The sequence below is a fragment of the Panthera leo genome, chromosome C2 (assembly GCF_018350215.1).
Source record: "Panthera leo isolate Ple1 chromosome C2, P.leo_Ple1_pat1.1, whole genome shotgun sequence".
Lineage (NCBI taxonomy): Eukaryota > Metazoa > Chordata > Mammalia > Carnivora > Felidae > Panthera > Panthera leo.
In genome coordinates, this window is record NC_056687.1 from 45779444 (window position 1) to 45795575 (window position 16132).

General features: G+C 40.7%; 1 protein-coding gene across 2 annotated transcripts in view; it reads left to right on the forward strand.

The window, feature by feature from the left end:
* The window catches only part of CRYBG3 (crystallin beta-gamma domain containing 3), a 129457-nt gene extending 113640 nt beyond the window's left edge, over positions 1 to 15817 (forward strand). For both annotated transcript variants that reach the window (XM_042954296.1, XM_042954297.1), the window contains 5 exons: positions 5918 to 6057; positions 8875 to 8998; positions 12498 to 12656; positions 13782 to 13941; positions 14699 to 15817. In XM_042954296.1, coding sequence (XP_042810230.1) covers positions 5918 to 6057; positions 8875 to 8998; positions 12498 to 12656; positions 13782 to 13941; positions 14699 to 14787 — 672 coding nt within the window. In that variant the 3' untranslated portion in view covers positions 14788 to 15817. The remainder of the gene's footprint in view (positions 1 to 5917; positions 6058 to 8874; positions 8999 to 12497; positions 12657 to 13781; positions 13942 to 14698) is intronic.
* Positions 15818 to 16132: the final 315 nt, after the last annotated feature.

Sequence of the window (16132 nt, forward strand, 5' to 3'; positions counted from 1 at the left end):
ACCCCATAACTAAACACATTCCTATTACTGTAGCAAATATATTTATGGCTACACACACATTGGAGAAATACTATAAGTAGCCCTCTATTCAGGTCAGATTTTGCTGCCAATTGAGTTAAGAAAAAAAAAGGGGGGGTGGGGGACTTAGACTAAGGTTTTTGTGTGCTGAACGATGGATAAGGAGTTGTGGATGGATATATTTACATATAATGTCTGGTGCATATGAAAGTGCTGTATATATTAATTATTACTAGTCTTGTCACTTAAAAGGATGAGGTGGAGGGTTTTTTTCTTCTTAAAAGTTCTTTCATACAATTTGTTCAAGTATTCTTTTTCTTTCTTAACTATGTTCTCCTTTTAGAAACTGTCTGATTTTTGCCTTAGACTTAACCCAGCAGGAATGTCCCATTACTATTGACCCCTAAGAAGAGCCTTTGGCCCAAAATGGTTGGCTGTCTTCTAAGTTAACATGGACTGAGGCCAAGACATTTGTAGAGCTCAAATTGTAGTTAAATTCTGGTGTTTTCTGTTGTCCTTGGAAAGTTCAGATTATTCTGTCATCTGCAGTTTTGAAGACTATTAATAGTTATATTCCTATTTTCATGTCTGGAAAATGTATCAGAAAAATAGGATTTTAAAGTAGTTCTTCATTCTTTTTTCTGAATGATTACCTATCTACCAGCTTCCACTGTTCTTTCCATTAGCACTTATGTTGATGTTCCTAACCTTTAAGTACATGTATAAATCAAATGCATCTATAAATTTAAATACATTTAAAAATTAAAACCATTTAAATTTAAACAACTTAGAGAAAAATCAAGTTTAAATATAGATCAGACCTCTAGAGGGTGGATAACTGTAAGTGTAGAGATAATAGATGTTCTCAAATGAGAAGTCTAGTCAATGGGACCACTTGGTGATAGCCCATTACTGTTAGTGGAGCAGCAGGTTGTTTTTACTGATTTATGTAAACTCATAAAACATACTGTCTCGGTGCCTGAGTGGCTCAGTCAATTGGGCGGCTGACTTTGGCTCAGGTCATGATCTCACAGCTCATGAGTTCAAGCCCCACGTTGGGCTTTGTGTGACAGCTCAGAGCCTGGAGCCTGGTTCAGATTCTGTGTCTCCCTCGCTCTCTGCCCTTCCCCTGCTCACACTCTGTTTCTCCCTCTCTCAAAAATAAACAAACATTAAAAAAAAAAATACTGTCTCTATCATTCTTTACAATTTTGTTCTCTGTCTTCCTGCATCATCATTTTAAAACCATCTTTTGTGATCCCCTGCACCGCATTTTACATTGTTTCCCAAAGACAAATTTCTAGATTCAGAATTGCTATTCGGGAGTGAATTTGATTCAGTTTGAGGGATAATGGCCATCTTTTTAAAAATGTCTTTGCGTTTTGCAAAAGAGGAAGAAAAATGTACACAGGTCCTATTTTTCTTAGAATAATGCTTAGCATTTAAATTGCATTCTCCTAGTAAGCTTTTAATTTTTTTCCCTCTTGGGTTTAAAACAGTTACATTATGTCAGCCTTAAATGCCTTTAATAGAGGCATCTGCCATTCTACCCCAGCAGGCTCTTAACTGGGGAGAATGTTGCTAACAATTGACTGTGAGCCCTGTCTGGGCTCCTTGCCTGGCTGCCCTTCCTTACTAGTTAGTAACTCAACCAGAAGATGTATGAAGAGGTAAGCTGAAATGCTTTTTTAAAAGCTTAAGGGTGAAGATGTTGGAGAAAGTCCAACAGTAAAGGCAGGGGCTTATCTGTGGATTTTGATTATCCATCTTCAGTCACCAGTTTTAGTGGGTAATTTAGAATCTGCTGTTTTTACCTGCTGCTCTGGACTCCTGTAAGGACATTTCTTCCATAAGCTGTTGGGATGCTTCCAGTTTTTATTTTGCAGATAGCAGAAGAGGTGCCGAATCTTACCTGTGGTCACTCAGTGACTAGAGATGAAGCCCTATTCCTGACCCAGTTTGTGGTGTTTACTGAAGGAAAATCAGTGCTCCTGGACAGCCCTTTAAGGCTTACCTTACTGTCTCACTGAACACAGTGATTGTGACATTCTTTTACAGTATCCTCTAATCCCTAAATCTGTACTCTCCATTACCATACACTAGCCACGTCATTCTTATTTATTCACATTAGATTTATAACATCATATTTATATTTAATACTTACTTAATTAAAATAAAACTAATTCAGTCCCTTGGTTACACAAGCCGAATTTCAAGTGATCAGTGACCACATGTGGCTGATAAGTACAGATAAGCAGCATTTCTATCACTGCAGAAAGTGCTGTTGGATAGTACTTCATACCTTCTTCCTTCGTCAGGTAACCTTTGCCACATAATGTAAAGAGAAACTAACTCACACATTTACCTGGAAATTTCTTTGGCATTCTTTTTCTATCTTTCCTTGTATTTCCGAGGAAGTATAGTTCATCTTTTCAAAGTGATATTTCCCTTCATGGACTGATTCCTAGTCAGAGGTTCTGTACTGATGGGAAACAATGGACTGGACATCTCGCTTCTTCCTTAGAACCATCCCTCTCATCTTACATTGTTGAGCTTTTTCTATCCTACGCCACTGTGCCCACAAACATTCTTATGGGCCACCAGCCCATTTCCCTCCTTCTCTTCACCAACATTCTCTAAAATGTGCAATCCCATGCACCCTGTCTACAATTTCTCACCACTCATTCCTCAGTCCCTATGACCTAGATTCCACCCCTCGTGTCTTGCACACCGCTCAGAGTTCTCTTACAGGTTTCTAGCTGCCTCCTGATCGCCCAGACCCCAGCAGCATTGCCACAGCCACCCTCTTCCTCCACATTGCAAACGTATTTGGTACTATGGATGACTCTTCCTTCGCCTTTCCTTTCCCCTTTATTTCCTTGGTGTTTTCTTTTTAGCTGTGCTTTCATAGTACATTTACTCCACCGCCTCCACAGCCTCCTTTGCGTGTCTGCCCAGTTCTGCCCTCTTTTCCCTTTCCTCACCCCTACCCATCTCTGGTTGTCACCCAGATCCTGGGAGCTCCCACGCTCTTCATGCCTGCATGGGATTTGTTTCCCTGAAGCACAGATCCAAAAGTCCAGTCTTCGGTGGACATTTCTGTTAAGATTACCCTGTCTGTCCTGTCTGTCTGAACATTAAAAACACCCAGTTCTAAATAGAAGTTCTTAGCTTCATTTATTAGAAGTTCTTAGCTTACATTTCCCTCCAAATTTCCTTGTATGATAAGTTATACCATGGTGCCCCCAGCCACATCTTTGCATGTTGTCTTCTGTATTTACTTATTCCATTTGTTAGCCCTATGTCTGTTTTAGCACTGTGATAGATTTTCTGGCCATCCCTTGTTGACCAGTCCTAACCTTCCACCATCACCCCCCACCCCGGCCCTGCTTCGCCCCCAACACACACACACACACACACACACACACACACACACACACTTTAGGGTCTGGCTCTTTCTTGGGACTGGAGTATTTTTCCCATCTACTTTCCATTTCTGTTTTCTTCACTCATGTTGTCTGATATATTTCCCAAAGTCCATTTAAAGAAAAACACAGGGATACCTGGGTGTCTCAGTTAAGCATCTCAGTTTTGGCTCAAGTCATGATCTCATGGTTTGTGACTTTGAGCCCCACATCAGGCTCTGAGCTGATAGTGCAGAGCCTCCTTGGGATTCTCTCTGTCTGCCTCTCCCCCTCTCTCTGCCCCTCCCCTGCTTGTGTGCCCTGCCTCAAATAAGTTTAAAAAAAGAAAAAAAAAATACACATATATACAAAATGTGCATAATAATCACCGATTTAAATTTTTGAGGGGCACCTGGGTGTCTCGGTTAAGTGTCTGACTTCAGCTCAGGTTGTGATCTTATGGTTCACGAGTTCAAGCCCCGCATTGGGCTCTGTGCTGACGGCTCAGAGCCTAGAGCCTGATTCAGATTCTGTGTCTGTCTGTCTGTCTCTCTCTCTCTCTCTCTCCCCCCCCTTCCCCAGTCACACTCTGTCTCTCTCAAAAATAAATAAACATTTTAAAAAGTTAAATTTTTGAATAAATAATACATTTCTAAGCTTCAAAAATCAAAAAGTACGAAAGGCATGTAGTCAAAACCTCAGCTCCCACTTTCATCTTTCAGATCCTATTCTGATAGATAGTCATGGAGTAGTTTCGTTTCTTTTCTTTTCTTTTTTCTTTTCTTTTCTTTTCTTTCTTTTTCTTTCTTTCTTTCAAGAAAATTGTTCATGTGTACACGTGCACATTATTTGTGGGCATGTGCATAAGTTTTCCCTTTAATGCACAAGTGGAAGCAGAAGAAATATGCTATTCCACACTACTGTTCACTGTATTTACCTCTAAGGAATATATCTTAGAGATCTTTCATAAAGATCTCCTTATTCTTTTTTACAGCTGTATTTCTCTATGAATGTACCATAACTTATTTAGCCAGTCTCCTTTTGATGGATATTTAAGTCATCTGTATCCTTTGTTATTCCAAACACTGCTGCAAAGAATAATGCTTTCATAATTCATCTTGCTCTTACGCAAAGTCAGTTGTTTATTTACTGTTCTTTGAACATCCACATTCCCTGCTGCTAGTGCTCTGTTTCTCATGTACCAATTACAGATACTTTCCTAGGCCCCTGTCCAGAAGCCTTCAAGGACTCCCCATTGGCAGTAAATCTGTCTCTCTGCCCTGTTAGTGACAAGGAGAAGCAGACGATTCAATACCCCCTAGCAAACAGTGGGGATACTTGACACTGTTTCCTTTTGGACTCTATTCTATTATATGGATCTATTTGCTATTCCCTTAACATGTTCCATGCATTTCTGTCTCCCTTCCTTCGTATAGAGTGCCTTCCCTCCATTCTCTCTGGGCCTGTCCAAATCATGGCATCCTTGAAGACTGAGCTCACATACCATGACATCCACCTTTGTGAAGCTTCCTTGATCCTTGCTCCTTTCTGCTAAAAAAAAGCATCAAGTCTTCTATATTCTGAGAACTTTCACAGAGCATATCCTTTTCTACCCTGGATTACATTTCAATACCTGTGCAATTCTCCAATTTTAGTTACTAGTTAGTAATGACCCAGACACAAGGATGGTGCCTTGCTTTGTCTTCTCATCCCTGAAAAGTCTTCTAGCATGGTGTCTTGCATACACCAATGAGTGAAAAAGAGCAAAGTTGGTTCTGTTCTTCTCTGACACAAGGAGTTGGGGAATACTTACTTTGAATGTAGAAATCACTCCTGCCCCTGTGCATTTTGGCTTTTGGTTGTTGTTAAATTAAAAATGTCTTTTTCTGGGGTGCCTGGGTGGCCCAGTTGCTTGAGCATCTGACTCTTGATTTTAGGTCAGGTCATGATCTTACAGTCATGGGACTGAGAGCCCCATGTTGGGCTCCATGCTAAGCATGGAACCTGCTTGAGATTCTCTCTCCCTCTGCCCCTCTCCTCCTTCTCTTTCTCTCTCAAAAAAAGAAAAAGAATGCCTTTTTCTTCCTCCTAGGAATGAGTTTAAGAGCCTGGAGCCATCATCTGTTGGATTCTCAGTGACTGCTCCTGTGGCTTTCTGGGGAAGTGGTGCCGTTCCATTCCATGTTCATCCTGTTACCAGCTGAAAGTGCTGGCAAGACCAAAATGTCCGTATTATAGCACAGCCAGACCTTAATTGGAACCAAGTGTCCATTTCCATTATGAGACTGAGATTGCTGTTCTAAACCTCCGAACAAAAATTATGAGTAGAATTTAGTCTCACCTGTGCAGTTTTGACTATAACATCATTAGAGGGTAGAGCAGTAAACTGTATGCATTCGAGAATACGGTGGATCCTGGGTACCCTGTGTTGTGACTGGGAGGTCACTGGAGAATGGCCACCCTGTATGGTGATGCTTTCTCTTTTTTGCTGTTAGGTTTTTGAAGAACCTTCCATTAGCCTTTTTGCTCTGGAACACTGTGAGGGAAGAGAGTTACATCTAGAAGAGGCTGTGAACTCTGTTCTGAACAAGGACCTGCACTTTTACACCCAGTCTGTATGGGTAAAAAGTGGACTGTAAGTATGGGACAAAGGTATGGCCTGGTTCATTTACTGTTTTAGGAGAGAGCTGCACAGTTGCTTTTTTTTTTTTTTTTTTTTTTTTCCATTTGAGAGCGAGCAAGTGCCAGCAGGGGACAGACGGGGGCGGGGGGGGGGGGGGGGGGGCGGAACGGGGAGGGGAAGGAGAATTCCAAGCAGGTTTCATACCGTCAGTGCAGAGCCTGATGTGGGGCTTGAACTCACGACTGTGAGATCCTGACCTGAGCTGAAATCAAGGAGAGTCAGATGCTCAACCAGCTGAGCCATGCGGCCACCCAAGCACAGTTGCTTTTTATCTCTCCACTGCTATTGTTGTCTGGTCTGGAGATGCTATTATTCCTTTTCTTTCTCAACGTAACAAGAGTAGTATCTGTTTACATAAGATTAGGCCGTGGATTAGGTCCAATATATAGTAACATGCGGCAGTCTGGGAGAAGAGCCCTTTGGGAGAGATGGGCTGCCCTGTGTTGATAGCATGTGTCTTAGAGTAGGTGGACCAGGTGACCTTGACTGGTTGAGACCACTGCCTGCCTAAGATAACCGACTATTTCTCACACTGGAAGTGTGTTGTTGTATTTTGATTTGACGTCCTGTTTGTTCTAGAGCCTTTTGCTCCAGGGTACTTCTTTTCATGCTGAGGGTTCAGGTGAATCTAGCCCACCCACCAGTGTTGCTGTCCATTCAGGTTGTCAGGGTGGATCCAGGTTGTGTGGGGCCTGCACTTATACAATCCGGGAGACTGCTTTAAGAAAAGGAATGAAAAATGACAGATACATAAATTAGGTATGAACTTGCATATTTATTTAGAACAAAAATGGTAAGAGGCCTGGCAGTGAGAGTTCCAGAGGTTGAGGCCCTAAGACTTCCTGGGAGATCTGTTTCTCAGGACCTATCTGGAGAGTGGCACAAGAGCCTGCCCTGCCTCCTGCACTGTTGCTGTTTTGGTATCAAAAGTGAACTAAAAGACCGCACATAGCTCTTGATGATTAATATAAAGATGATTGTTTTTATTTCTTATGACTTTTAAATTGTGTGATAATCAACTCTGCTTATTTAAGTGTCTGGGGATAACAGAAGAGAAAGCCAAGAATATAAATTGATTTGAAAATTAAGTCAACTATTATAATAAATGAAGTTTGAATAGTCACCTGTATAGCAATTTAATTTTTCTTCTTCAGAGCATTTGACATTGGTGTTTCTTAACCATAAATTGACTTACTCTCTCTAAGCATAATAATTCCCATACTAGATACTAGTATATTATTTACCACTTAACTAAGTCTTTTGAATTCTACATCCTGGTGATAATACGACTTTCACAGCATTTTTACACTTTACTTTCCTAAGTGGAACTGATAATTATTGACTCACCTGTTGTAATTTCTTACCATTTCTTATTTCACTCTTTTGTAGAAAACTGGTACTATTTTACCTTGACATTATTTCTTCTCTTTAGCTTATTATCCACCTACTCTGCCTGTTCTGGATTCTCTAAGAGAAAATCAGTATACAGAGTAAGGAATAGAGAATGCTGTCTGAAGGTTTTCCTAGGCTGCAGATGGCTCAGAATAGGACTTAATGCACAGCCAGCTGCCCTTTTGACACATTTTGTTTTGTTTAATCCCCGTATTATCCCATATCTCCAATTTGTCAAGTTTTAACGCTTTTTAGCTGTGGAATCCATTAAGATTAATGTATGGTGCAGTGTAGTTTATTAAAGTCTTGCCTTATAACTGAAACTTCCCTGCCTATTTAAAAAGTCTGCACAGCTGGAGAGGTAGATGAGCCTCTCCATAGTTTAGATTCGTGTATGTAAGAAGGGGCAGAGGGAAGGCCAAATATCCTATTCATCTCTCCATGAAAAATCAGGCCAAGCCTGATCTTGATTGTGGGAAGCAAGCAGAGTGCTTTGGTCTGAACCAGGCAAGGTAGCCACCTCATCTTCCACACATACTTTCTGAAAGCACTGTTTGTGGTGACGTTGAGTCCTGAGAATTTCACATCTTCTTGGCACTCCAAGTTTATTATAAACCTTAGCTGTTGAGCTAAATCAGGGCTCAGCAAACTTTTTCCTTAAAGGACCAGATGATGATTTCAGTTTGTTGGCCATTCTATCTCAGTCACAACTATTCACATGCCAGTCAGTAAAAGAATGAATGTGGCCACTTAAGTCTTGAGACTCCCCTCAAGGCCCTGAACGCTTCTACATGCTTTAACTTGGCCCCAGTTGGAGGCCTCAAGGGCAGTGAGCAGGCTTTGCAACAGAGCTGGGCCTTAAAGCAAGAGAGTGGATTTCTGTAGATAATTTTCAGTTGTCCTTGGTGACCTTGGAGAAGTTATAGAAGGAGGTGTGCCTGGGAGTTCCCTGGAACCACCTAGAGAGACTCTGAAGGACACCCGGCGATGAGCCTACGATGGGAGAGTAAACCTAGTATTTTGTAACTGGTAACAGGGAAAGGCTGTGGTCTGTCTTTGAATGTTAAACTGTTACAAAAAAAAAAAAAAAAGACAGCATTATCAAAGAAACACAGAATTTTAGACCCGGAGGGAACCTTGTTTTAGAAGTAAGGAAACCAGAATCCTAACTGAAATGCAAATCTTCTGAGCCCCAGTGCAGTGGGCTTTCTCCCGGTCCCTCCTATCCTTTCTGTTAAAAAACAGTTATACATTTTTTCTTTGAAAATCTACAAACCCAGAAGTCTTAAAGAATGAACCTTGTATACAAGAAGGTGTTTTTGATAAGAGATTGCTTTTTGTTTTTAAGTATTCTGTTTTTTTCCTGCTTTTATATAGGTGGATAGCTTATGAAGGATCCAATTTCTTAGGAAGACAAATCCTACTCGAGCCTAATGAGATCCCAAATTGGACAGCATTCAGTGGATGGAAAACAATTGGTTCCCTCCGTCCTATGAAGCAGGTAAGGAGGAGAGAAAAAACCCATAAGATCCAAAATAGCTTGATTTTTCTAGTACAAATGTCATGAACCACAGCATCTGAAATATTGACCATTTAGTTTGACATTTATGTTACAAGGGGATCACATTAGGATGAGAAATCTTGTAGATGTTAACCAATTCATTAAATTGTATCTAAGGTCAATGTTGGGTTTTAGGTTTGAGTCCACAATCTTACTGACCTTGTTGACCTTTCATGGAAAAAATAAATATCATGAGGTCTGTGGAAAGCAAACGAAACAATGAAGTCAGAGACTGCCCTAGTTTTACTTTCTAAGAACTTGGATGTTTTCCCCTACTTAATAAAACTCAGGATGGATCTTACACACCTACTGCTTGTCGATCTTCCGTTCAAAAGCTTCTGGGTCACAGAAAGGAAATATCAGCATGTGTGGAGCCATGGGAGGTTTCACAGAAGGTGGGAAAGCCAAGCCAGGCGATCAGGTGTGATCGTCAGTGGATATGCCATTTGACTTCTAATTTGAAAGACTTCTCACTTGATTCCAACAACAGCCCTTTAAGGTAGGAGTTGTTATTCCCATTTTCCAGATGGGGAAATAAAGGTCAGAGAGGTAAAGCAAATTAGCAAAAGTCCTCCAACTGTCAGAACCAGGATTTGAACACAGATTTATTTTCTAAAATTTGTGTTGAGCAGCCATATGCTTAACTTCGTCCAAAATAAGATCAGCATTTACAGAGTGGCACCATACATTCCAGGCACTGAGCTGAGGGTGGCATAGTGGATAGAAGTGCTGAGGCTCTGATGTTCAGATTGGACATATGGCAGCCAGTAAGTGGTCTTGCTGCCCCCGCCTCCTGCCACACACACATCCACACTGTGCCCATTCCTACCACTCTCTGGTTCTGTTGGTTCAAATCCTGGCTCTGCCACTTGTAAGCAGTGTGACTTTGGGTGAGTCACTTCACTTCCTGGCACCTCAGATTCCTCTCATGAAACAGCGATCCCCTTGCTCACCTCTCAGTATTGTTGTGAGGATTAAATAAGAACATGTATGTAAAGAGCCTGACACGACATCTGGCTTACATTACTGTGGGAACACATTTATTTTGAAAGTTCCTTCATCAGTGTCCCTTGAGAGAATCAGAGATGCTCTTCTGAGTGACACTAAACGTGAGCAGGCTTTTCCTGGCAAAGAGTTGGTGGTACAGGATTTCGTGACCTTCACATCTCGCTTATTCCTCACTCCGGTCACATGAGATGGTGGGTAATCCTACTGAAAACCATAGGAAAAAGCAAGGCAGAAGTGGGAATTCAGTTTAGCTTTTCCCAACTATATAATAATGCTTAATCCTATGTTGTTAGGAACTTTAGAGGCCAACCTAGACGCTAAGACTATCCTCTCACTTGTGAAACGTAGCTCCTTACTGGAGAAGGTCTCTGTGATTGTTCAGGGTCCCGAGATCAAGGATAGCTAGAACAACAGCCTCTAATTTCACATAAAAGTTTTTTGACAGTTAACACTGTGTTGTTATTGTGTTGTGCTTTAGGACCTGATTCCCATTCTGGTTTAATAATCAATTTTAAGAATATTTTTATAGATTATTTTGTCTTTGTTTATTTAGGCCACAGCTTTAGAACCCAGCAAAGGAATTCTGGGTTTCTAAAACAGTATTATTATGGGTCATTTCCGTTTTGGTAAGGCTCTCGTTACTGCTGTAATTCATCTTCTTGTATGGAAATTCAGAAATAATTAAAATGTGATCCTCTTTGAGTTTGGGAATTAGGAAATCACTAAGGCACTTATAATGCACATCACTATTTTAAAGTGTAATTACAGAAGAGTCAGACTACAAGTGTGTAATAAGGGTAATTAGTACTTTGAGTTAATTGATTAAAACTGTAATGTTTGGTCCTAACATAATTGGAATTGTGTCCTCTGTGAAGGTCACCCCTCACGCCTGTTTTTTCTGTGTGCAAAGTAAAGAAACTAATAAAGCTGTACTGAAGCCTCAAGAATTAAAAATTGGCAGTGGGAGACTTATGGAATTATATCCCTCCTATAAACTTATTATCAATCACAGATATTTAAGCACATTCATTACTGTGTCAGTATGAATGTGGAAGTGGTGCTCTGAAGCATTGAAAACATTTTGCTAGTAGAGGTCTTTTTTACCGGCTTTAAATGGCCAGATACAAATGTGTCCTTCTATTTGCCTAAGTACACAGAATGTTTATTTCCTTAGAAAGGCCGAACGTGGCAGCAATAGACCAAAATTCAGCTGGCTTTCAGTTGATCTGAGTTTCAAAAGAGTAGAATATGGCGGGCTTACCATGATACATTATTGCATTTACCTAGCAGTTGGGTTTCTCAGAGTGGAAGTGCTTCCTTATTAAATAGATGGTTTGTTATTATCTAGCAGAATTCTGATTAGGGTGCCAGCATATGACCCAAGGTGGGGATGTGGAGTGTCTTGTATTTTATTTCATTAAGACAGGAGGCCTATGGCTAAAAAAATGGTTTCTGGGGAGTTTCCATCCTATGCTGTGTCCCTTCCTTCTCTGACTTAATTCACACCACCACCTTCTCTTGTTCTCTGTGTCTGAGGGTAATTAGTACACATAAGCAAACCTTAGAGCATCATGGTTAAGAGGGACAGTTTTGGTGAAGGCCAACCTGGCTTCTGCACATCTGTGTTAACTTTGTAAATTTGGCTCATAATTGTACTTTCTTAAAGGGTTCTTCTGGTTATTGACTTGGACAGATAATACAATAGCCCAGAAAGCATTTATTTTAGCACACTGGTTGACATATACTAAGCTCTCAATAAATGTTAACTATTATCCTTAGAGGCAAGTCCTAGATTTAATATTGTATTTGAAAACTTTGTATATGTATTCCAGGCCCAGGGGATGAAGTTCTTGAATACCCACATAGTGATTAAACATACATAGTCTCTTCTCTTGAAGTGTGAAGGTCCACAACGTATAAATTAAACACACTACCACAGCTGCTCAGGCCCTCAGCTACCTGGGTTTTTCAAGACTTTCACAGCAGGCGTTTGGCACTTAACAGTAGCTCAAACAGTGGGTCTCATTATTGCAGTGTTCGCTAAGTTGTTGTTAGAGCCTTGTAGGTGGCCAGTATCTCGCCCTCCTCCTCTTCCCCTTGCTCTCCCAGCACAGATGGGACACCCTGGTTCCTGAATGAAACTGAGCAAGTCCGGCATGCTTCACCGCCCCTTGCCATGTGGCATTTTAATGAATGAAACTATTACCTTTCACTTTTCCAAAAGGGCCCTGTTGAGAAAAGTGTTCAGTGACCTGAGGTCTCTCAGTAGAAAAATAGTAACTTAAACATACTGACTCAAGGGAGGAAGGACGCAAGTGCATAGCAAGCCGAATTCCGTCACCGCCTGCCTTCTAAGCTGCTGTCCTGTGGAAGGCTTGATTGCCAGGTTCATAATGTTTTTTCCTAATTGGCGGTCTCTCCCCTGTGCTAGCCTGCAGTGTACATCAGAATAAGGAACCGGGCCCAGGACGAGTACCTGACCGTCACCGGCAATGTCGCTGACACAAGGGCAACATCTGTGTGCGTTTCTCCCTATAGCGGCAAGACCACTCAGGTTTGGCACTACTGCCGAGGACTCTTCAAGTCCAAGGTAACCACCCACTGATACCTCGCCCTGCCTTTTAGCTTTTTCTTTTGGAAACCAGAATCTTGCCCGATCAGATGGGAGTATAAAATAATGCAAAGGTCGGGGCACCTGGGTGTCTCAGTCGGTTGAGCGACTGTGGCTCAGGTCAGGATCTCGCGGTCCGTGGGTTCGAGCCCCACGTCGGGCTCTGTGCTGACAGCTCGGAGCCTGGAGCCTGCTTCGGATTCTTTGTCTCCCTTTCTCTCTGCCCCTGCCCTGCTCTCGCACTCGGTCTCTCAAAAAGTGTATAAACATTTAAAAAAATATTTAAAATAATGCACCTTCCTAGAAACAGTTGCATGATTATTCAGATACTGTGATGTATATTACTAAGGCTTTTCAGTGAAATCGATTTAGAAACTGAATTTTCTAGATGGGAAAATTCTCTATTTGAAGTGAAAAACTAAGGTTATCACACACTGGATATGCCTAAATGATTTTTAAAACCAGTGACAACTCACTGGATTCAACTGGACATTGTGCTTTTGTGACACATTCCTTACTGTGGCCCAGGTAAAATCAGGTGTCTGTGATTTAAACATGTTGAACCTTTCACTTTGAAAATACACAAGGAAGCAGTAGTACAAGAAGTTGTTACTGGAGAAAGCTTAGAAAAACCAAGTTTACATTTGTGATGCTCCATTACATTTGATGCTCTGGGGAACAGAACACCAGTTTTATTATGTCACCAATGGATTGCCTACCTTTTTCTCATCAACAAAAATGAAAAGCACTTAAGAGTAATTATCATATGGCTATCTAGCACATCACGGATGCTTTTATAGGAAAACCAAGCTCCAGTGATCCGATACGTTTATGCTAATAAACATTTAATTGTAATGCAGCAAACCTTCATTGACCATCTGTTAGATGCAGGTATCCTTTTAAAAAATGAGCACCTCTATTTCAGTAGATCTATTTCTGTACCATCTCCTTCTCTCAGCCATAAAGAAGACTTAAAAAGTTAGTGGAATTGTAACTATGCTATACAGTCTTCTTTTTTAGATGAGAGTTGTGTAAAGAAAAGGGACCCCGTTCACTTGATTCGAGATAACACAGTGCTGCCAATTTTCTTCCTAATCCTTTTAGGCCAGTGATACATGCCTGGATGTGATTGGTGGCCGGGACACACCTGGAGCCAAAGTGGCTCTATGGACCGAACACGGACAGTTCCGGCAGAAGTGGAGGCTGAACAGAAATGGAACCATCAGCTCCTATCTCAGTGATCAGCTTGTCCTTGATGTTAAAGGTGGGCCTTTGGACAAACCCACAGGACAAACGTTGTGTGTCCCTGGATGTAATTTAAATTCCAAACCTCCTTCTCTTCCTGGGTAAAAGAAATACTAAGTTATTTCTAATTATTCTTGAAAAGAGATACCGCTGTTTTAATGAACAAAACAATTAGCTACTTGGATCAAGTAGGAAAAGCCTAAGGACAAACCTTAGAAGGTTTTTGTACATTAGTACAGTTGTAAAATTCTCATTTGCTACGTGATCTTTGAGAACATTTGTAAATGTGAAGCTTTATCAACTATAAGATGTCCTGTTTCTTAGAAAGAAACCGCTTTTTGCTGTGAACTGCTGTACTCCTTAAAAACCCTCGGTTAAAACTGACGGTGGGTATTGTTCAAGCTTGTTTATTAGCAAGGTCCGGGCTGTTCCTTTAACTGGCTTAGTCATAGCCACTGTCCGTGTGGAAGCAAAATCACAGCCCCTGACATTCAGCCAGAGCTGCCTCCGACTCAGCGCTTTGACTGCAAAAGCAGTGTGCCCCAACAAAGCGATTCTGAACAACAATTTACACCCCTTAGTTTTTCAGTTTGAGCCATGATAAGGTCCGGTTTGAGGTTAATAACAGCTAAGCTTATTTAAACTCAGTTTTCCATCTCAGGCTGCTCTGTAAATCAAATATTAGTCTACCACTCAATGGGCTGAACAAAAGCTTGTGAACATGCTTAAGCACCTGTGTGAACAAATAATCTTTTCTTTTGGAATTTCTATTGTAGGAGGAAATTATTATGACAAGACTCATGTAATTGTAAATCAACCCCTGGAGGGAGAAGAAACACAGAAATGGGACATTGAAATATTGTAAGAGAATTGGCAACATCTTGAGAAACAGCAAAGGAAGAAGGAACTTCACATCCCATAGAGACGAAGCTCCTTGTCCTCAGACTTCTCCATCACTGAGCAGGTTTTCTCCCAGGTTCCAAACCATTGTTAACCGTGGAAAAGCTCAAAGTGTTCTTGCCAGCTATTCAGTGTTCCTATGAAGAACACATGTTCTGATTTCTGTGAAAGGTTCTATTCCTGCTTGATCTCCATCAAGTGTGTGTTTTCTCTCCTAAGATCCTCCTAGTAGATGGGTGTGAGTGCTAAGCAGAGGAAAACAGATTCCTTTAGGTCAAGTTGTACTTTTCCTAGAAGATAACTTTTTTAGCAATACCTGAAAACATATTTAATAAGCCTTCCTATTAAGTTGCTGTATTTAGGTAAGCCTTAAAGGTTCTTCTCTATTGAAGCTTTTATAACAGAAGCACCTTAAGTATTCATACTTGTAACTGACCCCAGGGAGGACCTCAGCTTTGTTAGGAAAAAGGCTCAAGTACTGGCATATTTTCTGTGGCCAAACTAAAAAAAAAAAAAAAAAAAAAGGGCACAAATAACCTGTGGCCATCCTTTTCCTCTGTAGTAATAACAGGCACCCTTCAGGGTGGCAAGACTGTAACCAGTGGTCACCTGTCCTGGTGCTGAGGCCTCGTCCTAGAATCTGCCTGATCTGCCCTCAAGGAGTGTTTAGTCACAGTTTTCTTTGCTGAAGTAAATTTCAGATGTTCAAATGAAAACCCAAATAGTATTTGAGCCTTGACTCTACCATTTTATTTAATAAAATGACTGAAAACTCAGCTTTCCATTTATAAGCAAAATCAGGTTGGATATCAAGTAATGGTTACCACCTTTAAAAATTAGTTCTTAGTATTTTTTCCTCCTGAGTTGGTTTTAAACAAATTGAGACAGCTGTTCCCCCTCATCCCCAACTTTTACCAGAAAGCAAAAAACCACCTATTTTTATATAGATTCAATCTGCTAGCAATATTTTTAAATATCCCCCTATAAGCACTTTAGAATATAAAATAACAGTGAATTGTTTAAACACAAAGACCCGCTATTTTGAGCATTTTTTTTTTTTATAGAGACTTGGTCTTTCCATGTAAATATTGAGTTTTTTTTCCTTCGCTCTCAGGCTTTTTGTCATCTTTGAAGCAGCGTTGTAAAACTCCCTTAAGCCCGTAGATGTGAGTGCCTCTCATTAGTTTGGCAGTATTTAATGAAACTTATAGGGGTAACTTTATTTTAATGGGGGGGGGGTGGGGTTATGTATACACAAAGGTATGTATATTTTCATTGTGAAAAACCAATTTAAAATTTAATTGTTGAAA